Source organism: Bufo bufo, chromosome 5 (genome assembly GCF_905171765.1).
Source record: "Bufo bufo chromosome 5, aBufBuf1.1, whole genome shotgun sequence".
NCBI lineage: Eukaryota > Metazoa > Chordata > Amphibia > Anura > Bufonidae > Bufo > Bufo bufo.
In genome coordinates, this window is record NC_053393.1 from 7,329,629 (window position 1) to 7,348,986 (window position 19,358).

Genomic DNA, 19,358 nt, shown 5'->3' on the forward strand with positions numbered 1-19,358 from the left:
CCTGAGCAAGTGATGCCTGTGCTTGGACTGCAATACCAGTGTGGGCCTGTAGGTGTCGCCCACTGACAAGCCAGGAGCTGCTGGAGCGCAGCAAGTCAGTGAGCTGTGCTGTGGAGCCGACGGCCGGCGTGAACGGACGCAGCTGCGCCACAGGTGAGGGGTGCCCGCCTGGAGCGGGACGGGGTGCCTGTATGGGGGTGCCTAGAGCGGGAGTGTGCAAGTCAGCACGAGTATACACATGGAGAAAAACGGGACATGTCACTGGGGGTGCCGGAAGCGATCGGGAGCGCCACATGTATATACAGTAGTCGCCAGCGCGGCTGGGGACCGGCAGCACGCTCGGCAGCCCCACATGTTAATACATCGTAAGACGGGTGTGCGACCACCCTGCCTACCTAGTCCCGTAGCGACGAGCCCGACGCAACCGATCACCCGATCCTCCAGTGACGCACGCACGCACTTCTCTGGCACCAACCCACAAGCCGATTTGAAAGTGTTCAAACCGACAAGTGGGGGCAGGAGGGCCAGGTTTAAATAGTGCACGCCCCGCCTCCTCCTCACACAAATCCGGCACTCTCAATTGCCTACCACTATATTCGATATAGTGCTATATATTCGTATTTCGAATATTCGTAATCTTCTAAAACAAGAATATATAGCAATATAGCGAATATTCAAGAAAAAACTAATGTAGAACAATTTAGCTAATATAGTGCTATAATCTTTTTTTTTTTAATAGTTGTAATTTTTTTCCAATCTGAACTTCAGATGAGAAAAAAATTATTAGATAAACTATTAGACAAAGAAGATTATAGCACTATATTAGCTAAATTGCTCTATATTAATTTTTTTTCTGAATATTCGCTATATTGCTATATATTCTTGTTTTTTAATATTATGAATATTCTAAAAAACGAATATATTAGTTTTTTAGAATATTCAGCCTTTTTTTTAAAATCTGTTTAATTGTTCCACTTTGGCATACTCCTCCCCGACAAGAGTCCCTGTCACCATGGGAATGCCTGGGGGTTAGAATATACCATCGGATCTGAGTTTTCACGATCTCATTGATTCTCATTACGAAAATTCACATCACGTAAGTTCTCATTACAAAAATTTGCATTACGAAAATTCGCATTACGAAAATTCGCAATCAACACTACTCCTAAAGTCTAAGATATTGCAGCCTTCTCATTGGCCCTCAAGCTAGAAGCAGGGAAGGATCATGTTTACTGATTTAAAATAAATCTTGAATATTTGAAATTACGAATATATATCACTATATTCTAAATATTCGCGAATTCTCGAAGTGCCGATAAAAATTTTCAATTCAAATATTGAATCAACACTAGTTATAATGCCACCAGCAGCACTAAATACACACTCAGACAAAACGCTGGCGACAGGGCAGGCCAGCACCTCCGAGGCATAGAGCGCAAGTTCGTGCCACGTGTCCAGCTTGGACACCCAGTAGTTGTAAGGCACTGAGGGATTATTTAGAACGCTGACACGGTCTGCTATGTATTTCTTCACCATCTTCCAAAACTTTTCCCTCCTTGTACCACTAGGCCGCGCTTCAGGGTGAGGTTGCTGGCGGGGTGTCATGAAAGTGTCCCATGCCTTGGAGAGTGTTGCCCTGCCTTTGTTAGAGCTGCTGTGTGTTCCCCTTGTCTCCCTTCCTCGGTTGCCTAAGGAAGTACGGACTCTGCCGCCAGCGTTGTCAGATGGAAAATTTTGGAGCAATTTTCCAACAAGGACCTTCTGGTATTGCACCATTTTGCTCGTCCTCTCCACCAGAGGAATGAGAGATGAGAAGTTCTCTTTGTAGCGGGGGTCGAGAAGGGTGAACAACCAGTAATCGGTGTTATCTAAAATGCGTATAACACGAGGGTCGCTGGAAAGGCAGCCTAACATAAATTCAGCCATATGTGCCAGAGTACCAACAGGCAAGACATCAATGTCGACATCAGGATGACTCTCCATCTCCTCCTCCTCCTCTTCTGCCCATCCATGCTGAACAGATGGAATTAAAGTTCCATGGGTACTACCCTCTGTAGCAAAGGCAACTGTCTCCAGCTCCTACTCCTCCTCTCCATGGTCCAATTCGCACTGAGAAGATGAACCGAGGGTGGGCTGGCTATCACCCTGTGTAGCGTCCTCCCCCATTTTCTCGTCTGCCACATTCAGAGCGTCGTCCTTAATTGTGAGCATCGGTCGTTTGAGTAGACACAGCAGTTGGATAGTTACGCTGATAATAGCGTTATCGCCACTAACCATATATGTGGATTCATCAAAGTTTTTTAAAACCTCACACAGGTCTGACATCAATGCCCACTCCTCGCTTGTGAATAGTGTCAGTTGACTCGAAAGGCGACGACCATGTTGCAGCTGGTATTCCACAACTGCCCTCTGCTGTTCACAAAGCCTGGCCAACATGTGGAACATAGAGTTCCAGTGCACACAACAGTCGGTTAGCTTGAAGCCGCAAGCACTGCTGCAGCGTTGACAGACCGGCTAAAGCTGTGGACGACTTGCGGAAATGTGCACATACGCGACGCGCCTTCACTAGTAGCTCTGGCAAATTGGGGTAGGTTTTGATAAACTGCTAAAATACTAAGTATAAGACGTGGGCTAGGCATGGGATGTGTGTCAGGTTGCCGAGCTCCAAAGCCGCCACGAAGTTAGGGCCATTGTCAGACACAACCATGCCTGGTTGTAGGTTGAGTGGCGAGAGCCACAGCTTGGTCTGGTCCCTTTATACCCTGCCAAAGCTCTGCGGCGATGTGCTGTTTGTCCCCTAAGCAGATCAACTTCAGCGCAGCCTGTGGACGCTTACCCACAGCAGTGCTACACTGCTTCCAGCTAGCGACTGATGGATGACTGCTGCTGGAAGTGGAGGAGGAAGAGGCAGAAGAGGAGGAGAAGTGGGGGTTGGAGCCAGTAACATATATGCTGGCAGAGACCCTGATGGACGTAGGGCCCGCAATCCTGGGCATGGGTAGCACCTGTGCCATCCCAGGGTACGACTCACTCCCGGCCTCCACAACATTCACCCAGTGTGCGGTCAGGGAAATTTAGCATCCCTGGCCACCAGCACCAGTCCATGTGTCCGTGGTTAAGTGGACCTTCCCAGTAACTGCGTTGGTCAGGGCATGGGTGATGTTCTGGGACACATGCTGATCTAAGGCGGGCACGGCACACCGTGAAAAATAGTGGCAGCCGGGGATTGCGTACCGAGGGATAGCTGCCGACATCAGGCCTCAGTGTCCACAAGCCTAAATGGCAATATTTCCAGGGCCAGTAATTTCTAAAGTTGCGCATTTAGTGCTATGGCCTGTGGGTGGCTGGGTATTTGCGTTTGCATTCAAATCACTGTGTTATGGACATTTGGATGCTGCGCTGGGACAGGGAAGTGGATGTTGTTGCTGCTGGTTCATGTGAAGGCCTAGGTGCAGGGCGAGGGACATCCGGGCCTGCGCCTTTGACAGGGGATTGGCCAGCAGTGCGTAACACAGGGGAAGAGGAGGCAGTGGTGTGACCCGCAGACCCAGATTGTGGACCCAGGCATTCGGCCCACTTCTTAGGGTGCTTGGATGCCATGTGGCGGATCATGCTGGTGGTGGTGAGGTTGCTAGTGTTCACGCCCCGGCTCATTTTGGTACAGCCCAGGTTGCAAACTACAACTTTTTTGGGGTCTGCAATTTCCTCAAAAAACCACCATACTGTGGAACACCTACCCCTTGGCAAGATAGATTTAAGCATGGGGGTGCTCCGTGTAACGGTTGTGGGCCTGTTTGGTGTCGGCCAACTTCTCCCTTTTGCAACTCCACTGCCTCTTCCAGCCTGTTGCGGTGCTGCGGATCCCTCCCCCTCTGTACTGCTGTCCTCGCTCGGCTTTTCACCTTCCCATGTTGGGTCAGTGACCTCCGTGTCCACCACCTCCTCTTCCACTTCTTCACTCTGCTCATCCTCCTGACTTGACCTAACCACAACCTCAGTCATTGGTAACGGTGTCTCATCATCATCCACCTCGTGAACGAATGATTGCCGTTCACCACCGTCATCTTCTTGATACTGTGAAGGCTCAGGAGGTTGGGAATCAGGGCACAATATCTCAGGTCCCTCTTCAAGCGTGCTGGGCGCGAGGGCCAAATGTAATAATGGCGCTGGATAGAGCTCCTCAGAATATCCGAGTGTGGGATCACTCGTTTGGCAGGCCTCTCCATGGTGGGAGGAAGGATGATCAGAGAGAGGATTCGGTTGACCAGACTCTTGGCTACAGAGACTGGACTTGGTGGAGGAGAGAATGGTGCTTAACCGACTGGAAGCATTATCTTCAGCAATCCAACCGACCAACTGTTCACACTGGTCCGACTTGGACAGTGTTGTCCTGCGCCGCTCAGCTAAGTTGGACATAAAGATGGGTACAGTGGATGTCTTTTTTTTTTCTGGTGCACTGGCAGCAGGCAGTTTCATTGCGCCCAGAGCCACGGCCTCTGCGTGCACCATCAGCATCACGCCCACTTCACCGTCCCTTAGTGCTCGCCTTCTTCATATTAATGATTTTGTCCCTAGATGTGACGCAGATTGTTCTACAGTTCGCTAAAGACACTGTTTTCAGATGCAGGACAGTATATGTCACAGAAACACACAGAATATAGACACTAGATTAGGCCCAGATTTTTGGAATTTGAAATACAAACTCAGTTTTCGGATGGCATACTGTAAATGTCACAGAAACACACAAAATATGAACACTAGATTAGGCCCAGATTATTGGAATCTGCGGTACAGACACTGTTTTCTGATGTAGTTTATATTTATATTTTTCCCTATATCTGGGCCTGACAACCACCCAATGTATTGAAACGCAGATCACACAATTCATGGATTACACCGTTGGCAGCAAAAATGTGGATTATGGGAAATAAATTATTGTTTTCACTAATATTCTTCCTATCTCTGCCCCTGACACACAGAAGGTATTGCTGCACAGATGTCACAAGTCACTGCAGACACCTTCTATATAGCAAAAGAATCGCTATTTCAAAAAGTATAACTTTGCACAATTAAATTGCTGCCAACCACACACAATAGTCCTTAAAAGGACTTTTGGGTCTTTGAAACATTTAAAAATTGAATAAATTGCAATCACAAACTCCCTACACTATTAGTCCCTTCCTAAGCGCAGCTCTCCCTGACTCGTAATGAGCCGAACCCGCGTCATCAGGTGCTATATAGCACCCGATGAAGCGTTCCGGCCAGTCAATCACTGTAATGCCAGCGGCCAACATGGCTACTGGTATTACAGTGATGGCAGCACTTACCTGCACGTTTATTGGCTGCTTAGGCCGAGTACCTCCATGTGCTGAGCATAGCGATGCTCGAGCCAAACAAGTATTTGGCCGAGCATGTTCCCTCATCACTAGTCTGTTTTTGTTTATAAGGGGTGATTCTATGAGGTCATACTGAGGTTAGTACTGTACTTGAGGTTATATTGAGGTCATTCTATCATGTCACAGGTCATTTTAGGAGGTCAAACTACGGACATTCTATGAGGTCAATAAGGTCATACTTAGGTCATTCAATGAGATCATACTGAGTTCTTTATCTGAGGTTATAATAAGGTCATCATATAATGTCATGTTAAGTTCAACAATTGAAGTTGGTATGAGGCCATTCAAAGAGGTCATTTTATGAGCTCATATAGAGGTTATTATAATAACGAGGGTGGCTGTGAGGAGAAGCAGGGAGCTGTAGACACTTCCAGCTCCATTCATAATCCCTGCGGTGCATATGGTCTTCCTCCTATCCTCCTGGAGGTCCAGGTTGCAGGCTGTCCTCGTGGCACACCCTGCCATGGTAATGGTCACTGTGGGATAATACAAGACACAGCAGAATTAGATCCAGAAGATCCAGCAGTAACCTAACCAGTAGAATCCAGTGACCACCCAACATTTCTCCACAGAACTGAACCCCAGGACACATCCACTGATAAGTCTCACCATAGTACTATACCTGCACCATTCATTGAGGACAAACTCTGTGGGTGCCATGTGATTGCTCCTCTTTATTGATAATTGGGCGGGAAAGGAGGCATGACTCCAGGGTAAAAAGAGGGAAGAGGCCAAAGGAAAGGATGGCCCATACAATAGTAATAGTGACATCCACAGATCTCCCATAAGAGTGTGTCCTCCACAAATCCCCTATAAGAGCATGTCCTTCACAGATCCCCCATAACTGTGTCATCCACAGATCCCCCATAACAGCGTGTCACCCACAGATCCCCCATAATAGCGTGTCATCCACAGATCCCCCATAATGGTGTGTCCTCCACAGATTCCCCATAAGAGCGTGTCATCCACAGGTCCCCCATAATGGTATGTCCTCCACAGATCCCACATAACGGTGTGTCCTCCACAGATTCCCCATAACGGTGTGTCCTCCACAATAGCGTGTCATCCACAGATCCCCCATTATGGTGTGTCCTCCACAAATGCCCTATAAGAGTGTGTCATCCACAGATCCACCATAACGGTGTGTCCTCCACAGATCCCCCATAACGGTGTGTCCTCCACAGATTTCCCATAACGGTGTGTCCTCCACAGATCCCCCATAACGGTGTGTCTTCCACAGATCCCCCATAACGGTGTGTCTTCCACAGATCCCCCATAACGGTGTGTCCTCCACAGATCCCCCATAATGGTGTTTCCTCCACAGATTCCCCATAACGGTGTATCCACAGATCCCCCATAACGGTGTGTCTTCCACAGATCCCCCATAACAGTGTCCTCCACAGATCCCCCATAACGGTGTGTCCTCCACAGATACCCCATAATGGTGTGTCCTCCACAGATCCCCCATAATGGTGTGTCCTCCACAGATTCCCCATAACGGTGTGTCCACAGATCCCCCATAACGGTGTGTCTTCCACAGATCCCCCATAAGAGTGTCCTCCACAGATCCCCCATAATGGTGTGTCCTCCACAGATCCCCCATAATGGTGTGCCCTCCACAGATCCCCCATAATGGTGTTTCCTCCACAGATTCCCCATAACGGTGTGTCCACAGATCCGCCATAATGGTGTGTCCTCCACAGATTCCCCATAACGGTGTGTCCACAGATCCCCCATAACGGTGTGTCTTCCACAGATCCCCCATAACAGTGTCCTCCACAGATCCCCCATAACGGTGTGTCCTCCACAGATCCCCCATAACGGTGTGTCCTCCACAGATCCCCATAATGGTGTGCCCTCCACAGATCCCCCATAATGGTGTTTCCTCCACAGATTTCCTATAACGGTGTGTCCACAGATCCCCCATAACGGTGTGTCCTCCACAGATCCCCCATAACTGTGTGTCCACAGATCCCCTATAACAGTGTGTCCTCCACAGATCCCCCATAACAGTGTCATGTACTCACCATTGTTATTCAGCTGCAGGGTGTAGGAGAAGCAGTGGTCCTCCTTGCCTCTGCATTGTACAGGTAAGTAGTCTTGACAAGACCCTCGGTTGACCTGGAGACATCCTGGGCAGGTGATGTTGTTCTTGGGGGCTTCAGGAAATCCTGATAATTCAGAGATGCGGAAGAGGCGTTACAACATAGGAAAATGGAGGAGACACTTAAGAAGATCTGTCATCAGCCTGTGATCGTGTCCTGATGTCCAGACTAAGAAATTCACTGAAACCCTTTGTACTGGGAACCCAAACTTCTTCATGTGACCCCAGGAGCAGATCCCGGGTGCTCGGTATGTTTGATTTTATAGTCATGTATGTTCACATTTTACTGACTAAGGCCAAAGTGTCTCCCGACAGTCCTTGGCCAATGTCCCAGGTGTCCCCTGCCTTCACACATGTTGGATTTCACATGGACTTCAGAGCAGATTCTGAGAAGAATCAGAATTTCAGACATGTGAAGCGGAAATCTTTCATGAGCACTACTTATTATAAGTGGAAACTCTGAGGATTAACCCCACTGAATAAAGATGGAAACCGGCAGCATATTCTCAGCAGAAAACTGACAGTAGGCCTCGGATATCTGCTGTGAGTCTTATAAGTTGAAAGGAATCTCATCCCTTACATTATTGTCTTGGGGAGTGCCTCTTCCCTTGCAGCGCAGAACCAGGACCGAGTGTGACTGACTCAGTACACGATTATAATAAAATATGAACCGGACTGTGAACATGACCTTACCAGACCTGCACTATAGTGGTGAGTCAATGAGACTGGAATTTCTGGCTGCGGCCAGCAGAGGGCAGCGTCCCTCTTCAGCTGACTCACTGGGTAAGATTCACATTTCTAGGAATCGATGGAGTGAAGAATTTTTAATTTCTATTTTGAAGTCAAATTAGGAAGGAAAATGAGGTAAGTAGACTGTGTACCTGTTGGCTACATACTGCAATGTGTGCACTGTATGACATTAAGCGGTACTATTTGGCTTTACTTGGGTAACGTAGCATGCATTATGGATCAGGGTATGTGCCATCATGCTCCAGTTCTGATGCTCATGCCATTGCAGGAGCTTTCAATGGTGGACAGAGGTCGGCTTTGGCTCTCTGCTCTGTGGTTATACAACCCCAGCAACCTGTGATCCCCTGCGTGTTCTGACACTTTTCGATCAACCAGTAGGGACTTTTTCAGTAATTTGCTCTACTGCATCTCTTCTGTGGGATCTGTCCAGACGGGCTAGCCTTCACCCCCACACATCAGTGGGCACCCATGACCCCATACCCAGTTGTTCCAACTTATACCAGAACTCTCCACAAGTATGGCCATTTTTGAGTTGTTCTGACCCATCTGAGAAGACAATTTGACTCTAGTCAGAGTCACACTATTGGAGAACTCTTTAGCACACAGGTTTACTTACTTTTCTCGCTGCACTGTGGATGTTTATCAGATGTTCTCAATAAAGGACATGAACGGTACAAATATGAGTGTGTTATCAGCTGAGTTACATAATCAATCCGGAAATCCAGGTCATTCCACCGGGTTCATGATTATTGAACATCTCATTCCAGACCCATCTAAATAGAACAGTCGATGTGTGCCCACTTTACCAACTAACCGGTCTGACTCAGGACTAGTCCTAAGGGTGTTATCCGATTCCTGGCAATTCCCTTGATTTTGACCCTTGAACCCCCTTAGGTTATATTATCTCTTTCACTTGACTGGAGCAGATCTAGCAGGAAGACATGGAGACGTGACCACTTATGACCACTTGTCACCGAGCTCTTTTGAATAACCCATCCAATGTCTATTTCTTGTTGGATGCTAAAATGTCAAATCCATTATTTATTAGGGAGGGGGTGGAAATAATTAACTATTCTGTGTTTAAATGGGCAGCAGCCTGTAGTCCCCAGCACTCACCTGCAGGGGTGTCCGGGGTGCACAGATCTGAATTACAGCACACACTTCTTGTCACTATTTTGCTATCTGGGGTTCTCAGTACAACCACCTCTGTACAATCTTCTGAATATCCACAGCCCCTCACAAAGGTCAATGGGGAAACTGCAAATTATAAAGAAGAGGAGACTGTTATAAGGCTCTATTCATACTTACTGTAAATGACCAGGGCTGAGTACTTATGGGTGACATCTGGGCCTCACACTATTGAAGCATCTATGGATGAGCTGCGCATTGTTATGGGAACTTCTGTGGAACTTCTTCTTAGACACCTCTGTCATTAACCCTCTCCAGACTCCTCTGTCCACTCCAGAGTCATCTGTGCCTTACAGACGCCTCTGTCAACTTCAAAAAACCTATATCAGGTCCAGATTCCTCTGTCCCCCTCCAGACTCTTGTCACTCCACTATTCCCTCCATGCTTCTCTGTTCCCTCCAGTTTCCTCTGTCTGCCTATAGACATCTCTGTCCCCTCCAGACTTCCCATTCCCCTTCCGACACCTTTTTACCTCTGTCCCCTCCAGACCTCTGATTTTGCCAACACTCATCTTATGTGTATGACCAGCCTCTATACCCCACCAGTCTCTTCTTTGCCCTCCTGATTTCTCTGTTCCCTTCTAGACTCCTATATCCTCTCCAGATACATCTATTTCCTCTGCAGACTTTTCTATCCTTTGTCCCTCCTCTGTCTCATCCAAATCTCTCTAAACCCTTAAGATCTCTTTTTATCCCTTTAGAGACTTCTGTTTCCCTCCAGATTGCCCTGTCCTCTCCAGACTTTTCTGATTTCTCCAGACCCTAGGTCACCTCCAGACTCCTCTGTCATCTCCAAACAGCTATGTCAGCTCCAGATACCTCTGTGCCCTCCAGAATCCTCTGTTCCCTCCAGATTCATCTGTCTCCTAGACATTTCTACCCCCTCCAGACTCCCTATTCCTCTTCCATGCTCCTTTGGACCTCCTCTTCTTCCTTCAGACACCCATTTCCCTCCTCTGTCCCCTCCAGATCTCTGGTTTTGCCATCACTCATCCTATGTGTATGACCAGCTTTGGAGTAATTAACCGGAACTGTTGACTCTTTCATGCATTGTCTACTCACTGGTTCCTATATACTGGAGAATTGTCTGGATTTGAGGACTTGTAGAATCTGTAAAAAGTAACAACAAAACGTCATCAGAAGCTACAGAGAATAAACAAGATGTTAGTACTATGAAGTGCAAACCCTAGACTTGGGGTATTTGCAATTGTCTTATATGCATTGCACTATTATGTTTTGTTCTGCTGTTCATTCCAGCAAGAGGTAGTAATGAGGTGATGGTTGGTAGTGGTTGGCAGGAGTGGGGTTAACCACCCTGTTCCTCCCCTCTTGGTGGTAGTGGGCTGGTCCTTCTTCCTGTCAGGAGGGGGAGTTCCAGAGTCGAGTGTGCAGGAAGGAAGCACATTCTGGAGCTCCTACTCCAAAAGCCTGTTACGTTACTCCTGTAAGACCCTTTCTCCAGGAGTATTGTCAGTGCCAAGAGACAGCTTTCCCAAAAGCTACAGCGGATAAAGTCAGCAGAGTGACCAGCAAGATTCAGCTGCGCAGACCCTGCTGCCAGTGAGGGAAAACAGGTCAGACACCCATCATCTAGAACAATCGCCAGACCATACTAACTGAAAAAACCTGTTCTACAGTGGACACCTATCTCCACAAGTGCCTGCAAGTGTCATTAAACTGGTACACAACCAGCCACCATACCTCCTCACCTGGTACCACAAGTTATATTTTACACTTTGTAAAGAGAGAATTTTCAATGTTCACTTCTGGCCTGATTCTTCTTACCACCTTTCCACTGCATTGATCCACAGGGAGCAACGGCCTGAGGGAGTACATCAGCATCTCATCAGGGCCACTACCACTCCCACCCTCTGCACCAGCTCCTCAGGGGTTCGCTGCAGAAGCAGCAATGTACCCTGTAGTTCAGAGCATTTTCTCTCTACACATTATTATGGATCATGGTCCATTGCCGGTGTTCCATTATTTTTTGCTACCCGTGAAATTTTGCTACCCTCATCACTTCCTGTTGTGACGTAGCCGCACCGGAATGTTTGGAAGGAGGTGTGTCTCGCCGCTCGCCACCAGAGTGGCTGAGAAGGAGGCGTGTCAGCGCAGGCGCACAACGATGGGGTAGGCAAATTTCACACTTAGAGTTGCTGTGAACGCGTCGAGGGTAGGTAAAAATTATGGGCCACTGCGCATGCGCGCCAAGCAGTGGCCCATAATTTTTTCCTACCCTTGGCGCCTTTACAGCAACTAAGTGTGAAATTTGCCTACCCCATCGTTGTGCGCCTGCACCGACACACCTCCTTCTCAGCCACTCTGGTGGCTAGCAGCAAGACACACCTCCTTCCAAACCTTCCGAGGCGTCTACATCACAACAGGAAGTGACGAGGGTAGCAAAAAAGAACTGAACACCGGCCCTACAAATTTCTTGAAATGCATTTAGTCTGAATCACCGAACTTTCCAAAAGATTTCATTCAAGTATTGATTCTATCTGAACCAAATATGCTCCAATCGCCCTGGAAATGGACATATGACACTCTATGGTCTCCTAAGACTCAAATATTTTATCTCAAAACTGAGACCCACACGTAATACTCAACTGGAAAAGAGATGTTCAAGCCAGTTCTCCTTCCAAAAGAAAGCTGTCCCCATATTACACTTCTCAAAACATGCAGGTCAGTTCTCTTTTCAAAAGAAATAAAACTGAGAGTCTCAAGAAACAGAATGCTCTGGTTAGCTGAGTGGCCTTTCTCATTAGGGAGACCACCTAATATACACGGGTGGCTCTGTCTTCTAGCCTCCCCTCTCCTGCGGACGCCGCTTCGGCCGGTAGCTGGCGTGCGTGCGTGCTTTCGGGGAAGCTGGTTTTTTTCCCCCTGGAGGCACCGGTACTTACAGGTGTGACGTCACACAGGAACTGTTCTTGGACTAACTCTCACCAGCTTCCCCACACGCACGCCAGCTACCGGCCAGAGCGGCGTGCGCAGGAGAGGGGAGGCTAGAAGACAGAGCAACTGGATTAACACAACCACGGAAGGAATAAGGATCTTACCTGCATTAGACTACCAATGAAAGTCGGGAACACGCTAATTGATTATGAAAAAAGGAGATTAGGTGGTCACTTGGACCTTAGCGTGACTTTGCAGCCTCTCTGACTAGTGATAAAACTAAATCTTTATTGATCACTGCATTAAAAAACATAAACTTCTTGGGAACTTGAAATTTAAAACTCTCAGGAATTATTGGATCAGGGACGTGAACGCTTCTACTTGTACTTGTGTTCACATGTCAGACTCTGCCGACCATGAGGGGTTAACCACCCTCTAAGTCTCCAAATTCTCTCTCTATATATATGCATATGTATATTGCACTCACTGCATTGCATACCCCATTTTGGGGTCCCTGCCTACCATTCCTGACCTAAAACTTAGAATCCTGTATCCCTACATGTTTCGCCGAGAAATTCGGCGTCTTCAGGGGATACTATACAGGTTCTATGTTGGGAGCGGGGTCTGGGCTTTTAAACCCTCGGTTAGCTGGGATATACCGTTCAGCCAATCACTCTATCCTTAGAATAGACTGACATCATGCCCACCAATAGGTTATCCTGTCTGGATATGCATCATCACGTCATCAGCGGCGACGTCATCCTATTGCGCCGTGAGCCGCCTACGACATCATCCGTCGCCAGGGACGTCATCCATTATGCGCCGCGCATGCGTCAGTGCCGGCACTCAAAAAAACCTATTGATGGGCATGATGTCAGTCTATTCTAAGGATAGAGTGATTGGCTGAACGGTATATCCCAGCTAACCGAGGGTTTAAAAGCCCAGACCCCGCTCCCAACATAAAACCTGTATAGTATCCCCTGAAGACGCCAAATTTTTCGGCGAAACATGTAGGGATACAGGATTCTAAGTTTTAGGTCAGGAATGGTAGGCAGGGACCCCAAAATGGGGTATGCAATGCAATGAGTGCAATATACATATGCATATATATATATAGAGAGAGAATTTGGAGACTTAGAGGGTGGTTAACCCCTCATGGTCGGCAGAGTCTAACACACATACAAGTAGAAGCGTTCACGTCCCTGATCCAATAATTCCTAATAGGAAAGAGCACAACCCAGGCCACCACAAAGGCCACTCGACTAACTATAGAATTTTTCTCTTGAGACACTCAGAGTTGATTTGCTAATCTCTGCTGTTATTTGAAGGTAAAATCTAAAGCCATATTGAGGAGTCAATTTTCATCTTTGCTATGCAATCCTATTCTATTTTATGTACGTCATAGTGTAGAAGACTTACTTATCTCATACTGGACCAAACTAGACATGCAAACATTTGAGTCTATAGGACAGGTCACTGATTCCCCAGAGCAGAATCTTCCAGAGAAGTCTGTACATTCAGTGCAATGTAATGTGTCACCTGGGAAGAGACAGAGACAGTTAATCAATACACACAATGCAAACAAAATAGAATTCTGCTGTTTTGAACGTAATGCATAAAACACTCAATGACAAAAAAAATCCTGCACTCGGAAGGAGCTGTTAGAAGGAGACTTTCTAAGTGTGCAAGTAATGAAGATCTCAGCAAGTGACTACAATATTGGAGGAGAGGAGAAGTTTATTGGAGAGTGGAGGCTCCAGATAAGATATGGCCTCTAGCCTGGTTACAAGATAAGATACGGCCTCTAGCCTGGATACAAGATGACATAAGGCCTCTAGCCTGGATACAAGATGAGATATGGCCTCTAACCTGGATTCAAGATGAGATACGGCCTCTAGCATGGATACAAGATGACATAAGGCCTCTAGCCTTGATACAAGATGAGATATGGCCTCTAACCTGGATTCAAGATGAGATACAGCCTCTAGCCTGGATACAAGATGAGATACGGCCTCTAGCCTGGATACAAGATGACATAAGGCCTCTAGCCTGGATACAAGATGAGATATGGCCTCTAACCTGGATTCAAGATGAGATACGGCCTCTAGCATGGATACAAGATGACATAAGGCCTCTAGCCTTGATACAAGATGAGATATGGCCTCTAACCTGGATTCAAGATGAGATACAGCCTCTAGCCTGGATACAAGATGAGATACGGCCTCTAGCCTGGATGCAAGATGACATAAGGCCTCTAGCCTGGATACAAGATGAGATATGGCCTCTAACCTGGATTCAAGATGAGATACGGCCTCTAGCCTGGATACAAGATGAGATATGGCCTCTAGCCTGGATACAAGATGAGATATGGCCTCTAGCCTGGATACAAGATGAGATATGGCCTCTAGCCTGGATACAAGATGAGATATGGCCCTTAGCCTGGGTACAAGATGAGATACAGCCTCTAGCCTGGATACAAGATGAGATACGGCCTCTAGCCTGGATACAAGATGATATACGACCTCTAGTCTGGATACAAGATGAGATAAACCTTCTGCTAAGGAAGTGTTTTAATCTGGAGGAGACATTCCTGGGAAACCCTTGCTGTTTGTGAGCAAGCATCAGCTAGGTCAGAATGGCCTAGATAGTGGCAATTCATGGAAATGACCACCCTGCTTCTCTCAGTCCAATGATGTGCCCTCTATTAAAGTCTGTCAGCCGGGCACAATGTCTTCCAGTGTGTCATAAAGGTATGTCTAGCACTCAATGATCTTTTACCAAGAGGTACACTACCCAAAAGTGGCCTCTGACAGCCCTTTTATAATGCAGTGAGCATTTTTATGCCCTCTTGTGGCAAAACCCAGTGTCTAATCAGACCTCCCCTATAATAATTTACATATCTGCATGAGACATAACCGCAGGATGGGTTCTCCAGCAATCTGACATTTCTCTCCGGGTGCAGATTTTTTATTTATTTTTGTCAGAGTGGATGGTGGCAGAGCCTTACAATGATGTGAGTTCTGTTGATAAATGTTGGGGAATTTGTCTCATAAATAAATTATTACACATATGGTGACCTGACTAGACACAAAGTGATATCAGTAGACACATAGTGACATCACTGGACACATAGAGGACAGGAGGCAGGAAAAACAGTGCACTGCACTAGAGTACTTCAATGGTAAGTGTTTATTGATCGAACCATAAAAAACATTAAAAAAATATGTATGCGTCTCGGTCAGATACCTTCATCAGGCTTCAAAGTAGGACATAGTTATAGCAGGCCAATGTATCCTAAGAAGGAGAAAACAGGAAAAACACACAAAAATGCAGTAGATCCAACTGGTGCACGTGAATAGGGATGTAGCCGATGATACCAGGAAGACCTATAATTATCTAAAAGAAAAGATATGCAAAATTATACCCCGTCACTTGAGCAGTAGCATATACACTCACCTAAAGAATTATTAGGAACACCTGTTCTATTTCTCATGAATGCAATTATCTAGTCAACCAATCACATGGCAGTTGCTTCAATGCATTTAGGGGGGTGGTCCTGGTCAAGACAATCTCCTGAACTCCAAACTGAATGTCAGAATGGGAAAGAAAGGTGATTTAAGCAATTTTGAGCGTGGCATTGTTGTTGGTGCCAGACGGGCCGGTCTGAGTATTTCACAATCTGCTCAGTTACTGGGATTTTCACGCACAACCATTTCTAGCGTTTACAAAGAATGGTGTGAAAAGGGAAAAACATCCAGTATGCGTCAGTCCTGTGGGCAAAAATGCCTTGTGGATGCTAGAGGTCAGAGGAGAATGGGCCGACTGATTCGAGCTGATAGAAGAGCAACGTTGACTGAAATAACCACTCGTTACAACCGAGGTAAGCAGCAAAGCATTTGTGAAGCCACAACACGCACAACATTGAGGCGGATGGGCTACAACAGCAGAAGACCCCACCGGGTACCACTCATCGCCACTACAAATAGGAAAAAGAGGCTACAATTTGCACGAGCTCACCAAAATTGGACTGTTGAAGCCTGGGAAAATGTTGCTTGGTCTGATGAGTCTCGATTTCTGTTGAGACATTCAAATGGTAGAGTCCGAATTTGGCGTAAACAGAATGAGAACATGTATCCATCCTCTGATGGCTACTTCCAGCAGGATAATGCACCATGTCACAAAGCTCCAATCATTTCACATTGGTTTCTTGAACATGACAATGAGTTCACTGTACTAAAATGGCCCCACAGTCACCAGATCTCAACCCAATAGAACATCTTTGGGATGTGGTGGAACGGGAGCTTCGTGCCCTGGATGTGCATCCCTCAAATCTCCATCAACTGCAAGATGCTATCCTATCAATATGGGCCAACATTTCTAAAGAATGCTATCAGCACCTTGTGGAATCAATGCCACGTAGAATTAAGGCAGTTCTGAAGGCAAAAGGGGGTCCAACACCGTATTAGTATGGTGGTCCTAATAATTCTTTAGGTGAGTGTATATGTACATCCGTAATGGATGTAAAAAACCATGAATGAAACATCCCTTTCCTTTCATTGTCAACGTTTGATGGTCTCAATCATCTCATTAAGACCATCAGGAAATAAAGTATAGGTAAGGGATACACTAAAAGCATTGTGACCTAAAACTGGCACTTTCGCCCTATGGAATACCTAATGCCTACTGTCCATTCCTCTCCCACCAGGAAATGTAATCATAGGTTCATCACTGCATACAACTCCTCCCATAGGTTGGTGAAGGTATACCAAACAGACACTGGCATCTATTGATGGGTGACCCTGTTCTTAAATTATTATTGGCATCTCCTGTGGTAACTTTTAGAAGAGCAATACATCTAAAAGGCTTACTAGCACCGAGCGCTCTCAGAGCCTGTCCCACCACTGCCTCCATCCCTTCTAGCCAACCTTTGGGTCGTTATAAATGTAGCAGCCTCCGGTGTGCCTGTTGTGAGACCATCATTCATGGGACTACTTCCTACTCCTCCCAGTCCACTCTATTAGACACCACTTGTCAGGCTCCAGTAGCTTTGTGATTTACCTCCTCTCCTGCAGGTTTGGGCTTAAGTATATAGGACGCACCGCACAATCCATCCGCACCAGATTAAACAAGTTACGGTCGGGGCTCCGCTCCCACAGTGTATCTAGACACGTTGTTCTGTGGCATGACAAGGATCCTAGAGATCTTAGACTAATAGTATCCTGTACCTCACGGTTTAATTTCTTAGCTAATAAGGAATCTTTTAGTTTTTTTTAGTTTTCAAGTCTTAATAAGACGATTGAGATCAGATGTTGAGAATGGAAGGAAAGGGATGTGTCATTCATGTTTTTTTACATCCATTACGGATGTACATATATATGCTACTGCTCAGGTGACCGGGTATCATTTTGCATATCTTTTCTTTTAGATAATGATATGTCTGCCTGGTATCATCGGCTACATCCCTATTTACTTGCACCAATTGGATCTACTACTATCCCTTCTTGGGATACGTTAGTCTGTTATATCATCTTGGTAAGACCCTTCTGGTGTATTAGACCAGCTTTGGGGCTATTATTCACTTGCCGCATCTTTGGTGTCTATGCTCTCCATAGTAACTCTTGGCTCTTTCGGGCACTATCCATTATGCTGGATTCTCAGTGTTTATTGTGACTAATCAAAAGAACCCCCAGAGACCTGGAGTGGCTGAGATGCTGTGATATGGCTCGACCATGGACCTGGCCTATACGTCAAACTGTCGCTGAGGCAGGTTCTCGACTGAAGTACCTGAAACCACAAGTCCCTTGTAACTGTTAGCGCCCATAATCGCAGCTTCACATTGACTGGAGCAGAAATGGCCTTGTGGATGCTACAATTTCAGTTTTTGAGGCGACTATATCTTATCACCGAGTCTCCTGCTTCGGTTAAACTGATCTTTTGTTTCCATGGCTATCACCAGCATGGTGTACTGGCAGGTCACCTTACCAGGGCTCATTTGATGGCCTGGCTCTTTGTCTCTCTTCTGACCCGGCAAAGTAACCTTCCCCTACATATAGCAACCTCAAGCCCTTGACTTTTGTGATATCACATCTTTTTATTATCCTCTGGATCAACTTGCAGGATAACAGGCTGAACTGGATGGACGGAGGTTTTTTTCAGCCTTATAAACTATGTTACTATGTTACTATACTGATCCTCACCTTTATGCACTCACTTACTGCCCAGAGCTGTTACAGGTCTCTGTTTTGGTGATTGCTATTACCCCCCCCCCCCCCCCCCCCCCGCTTCTTTACTATTTTCTTCCCTCCTTTTTTCTTCCAATCGTATGATTGGACATATGGTTGATGTCTATATCCGGTTGCAACGGTATATATCTACCTCTTTTATGTTGTACTTCGAAGCCTGATGAAGGGGGCTGACCACCACCAAAACACATACCTATTTTTTTATGTTCTTTATGTGTTTTTAGCAATAAACTCTTATCTTTAAAGTAGTCCGGTGCAGTGCACTGTTTTCCCTGCCTCCGTTGGAGCTCTCCTGTCCTTTTCCGGCCTCTCCAATGCAGTGTCCGGGTCACAGTGCAGGAGCATGGTCTCTCCTCCTGGCGTGGGAGAGTGTCGCTATGTCCTAGTGTTGTTTTGCACAACACAGCCTGGTAAGGTGTACTCAACGAGGAGAAAACACCAGGCAGCGCCCCCACTCTTGTTTTTATCTATAGACACATGGTGACATCACTAGAAACAAAGTGAGATCTCTAGACACATTGTGACATCAGTAGACACACGGTGCTATTACTACACACAAGATGACTACACACATGGGGACATCACTAGACATATGGTGACATCACATCACTAGACTCACTGTGCTATTACTACACACAAGATGACTACACACATGGTGACATCACATCACTAGACTCACTGTGCTATTACTACACACAAAAGGACTACACACATCGTGACATCACTAGACATATGGTGACATCACATCACTAGACACACTGTGCTATTATTACACACAATATGA

The 19,358-nt window shown here is 46.4% G+C and overlaps 1 protein-coding gene across 1 annotated transcript; it reads right to left on the bottom strand.

Moving 5' to 3' along the window:
* Nucleotides 1–5,702: 5,702 nt before the first annotated feature.
* Nucleotides 5,703–18,153, bottom strand: LOC121001646 (phospholipase A2 inhibitor and Ly6/PLAUR domain-containing protein-like). The gene is made up of 6 exons (XM_040432819.1): nt 18,117–18,153; nt 13,752–13,871; nt 10,500–10,547; nt 9,367–9,507; nt 7,424–7,567; nt 5,703–5,872 (listed from the first exon to the last, which is right to left on the bottom strand). Exons 1-6 carry the CDS (start codon nt 18,151–18,153, stop codon nt 5,703–5,705), a joined length of 660 nt encoding a protein of 219 aa, XP_040288753.1.
* Nucleotides 18,154–19,358: the final 1,205 nt, after the last annotated feature.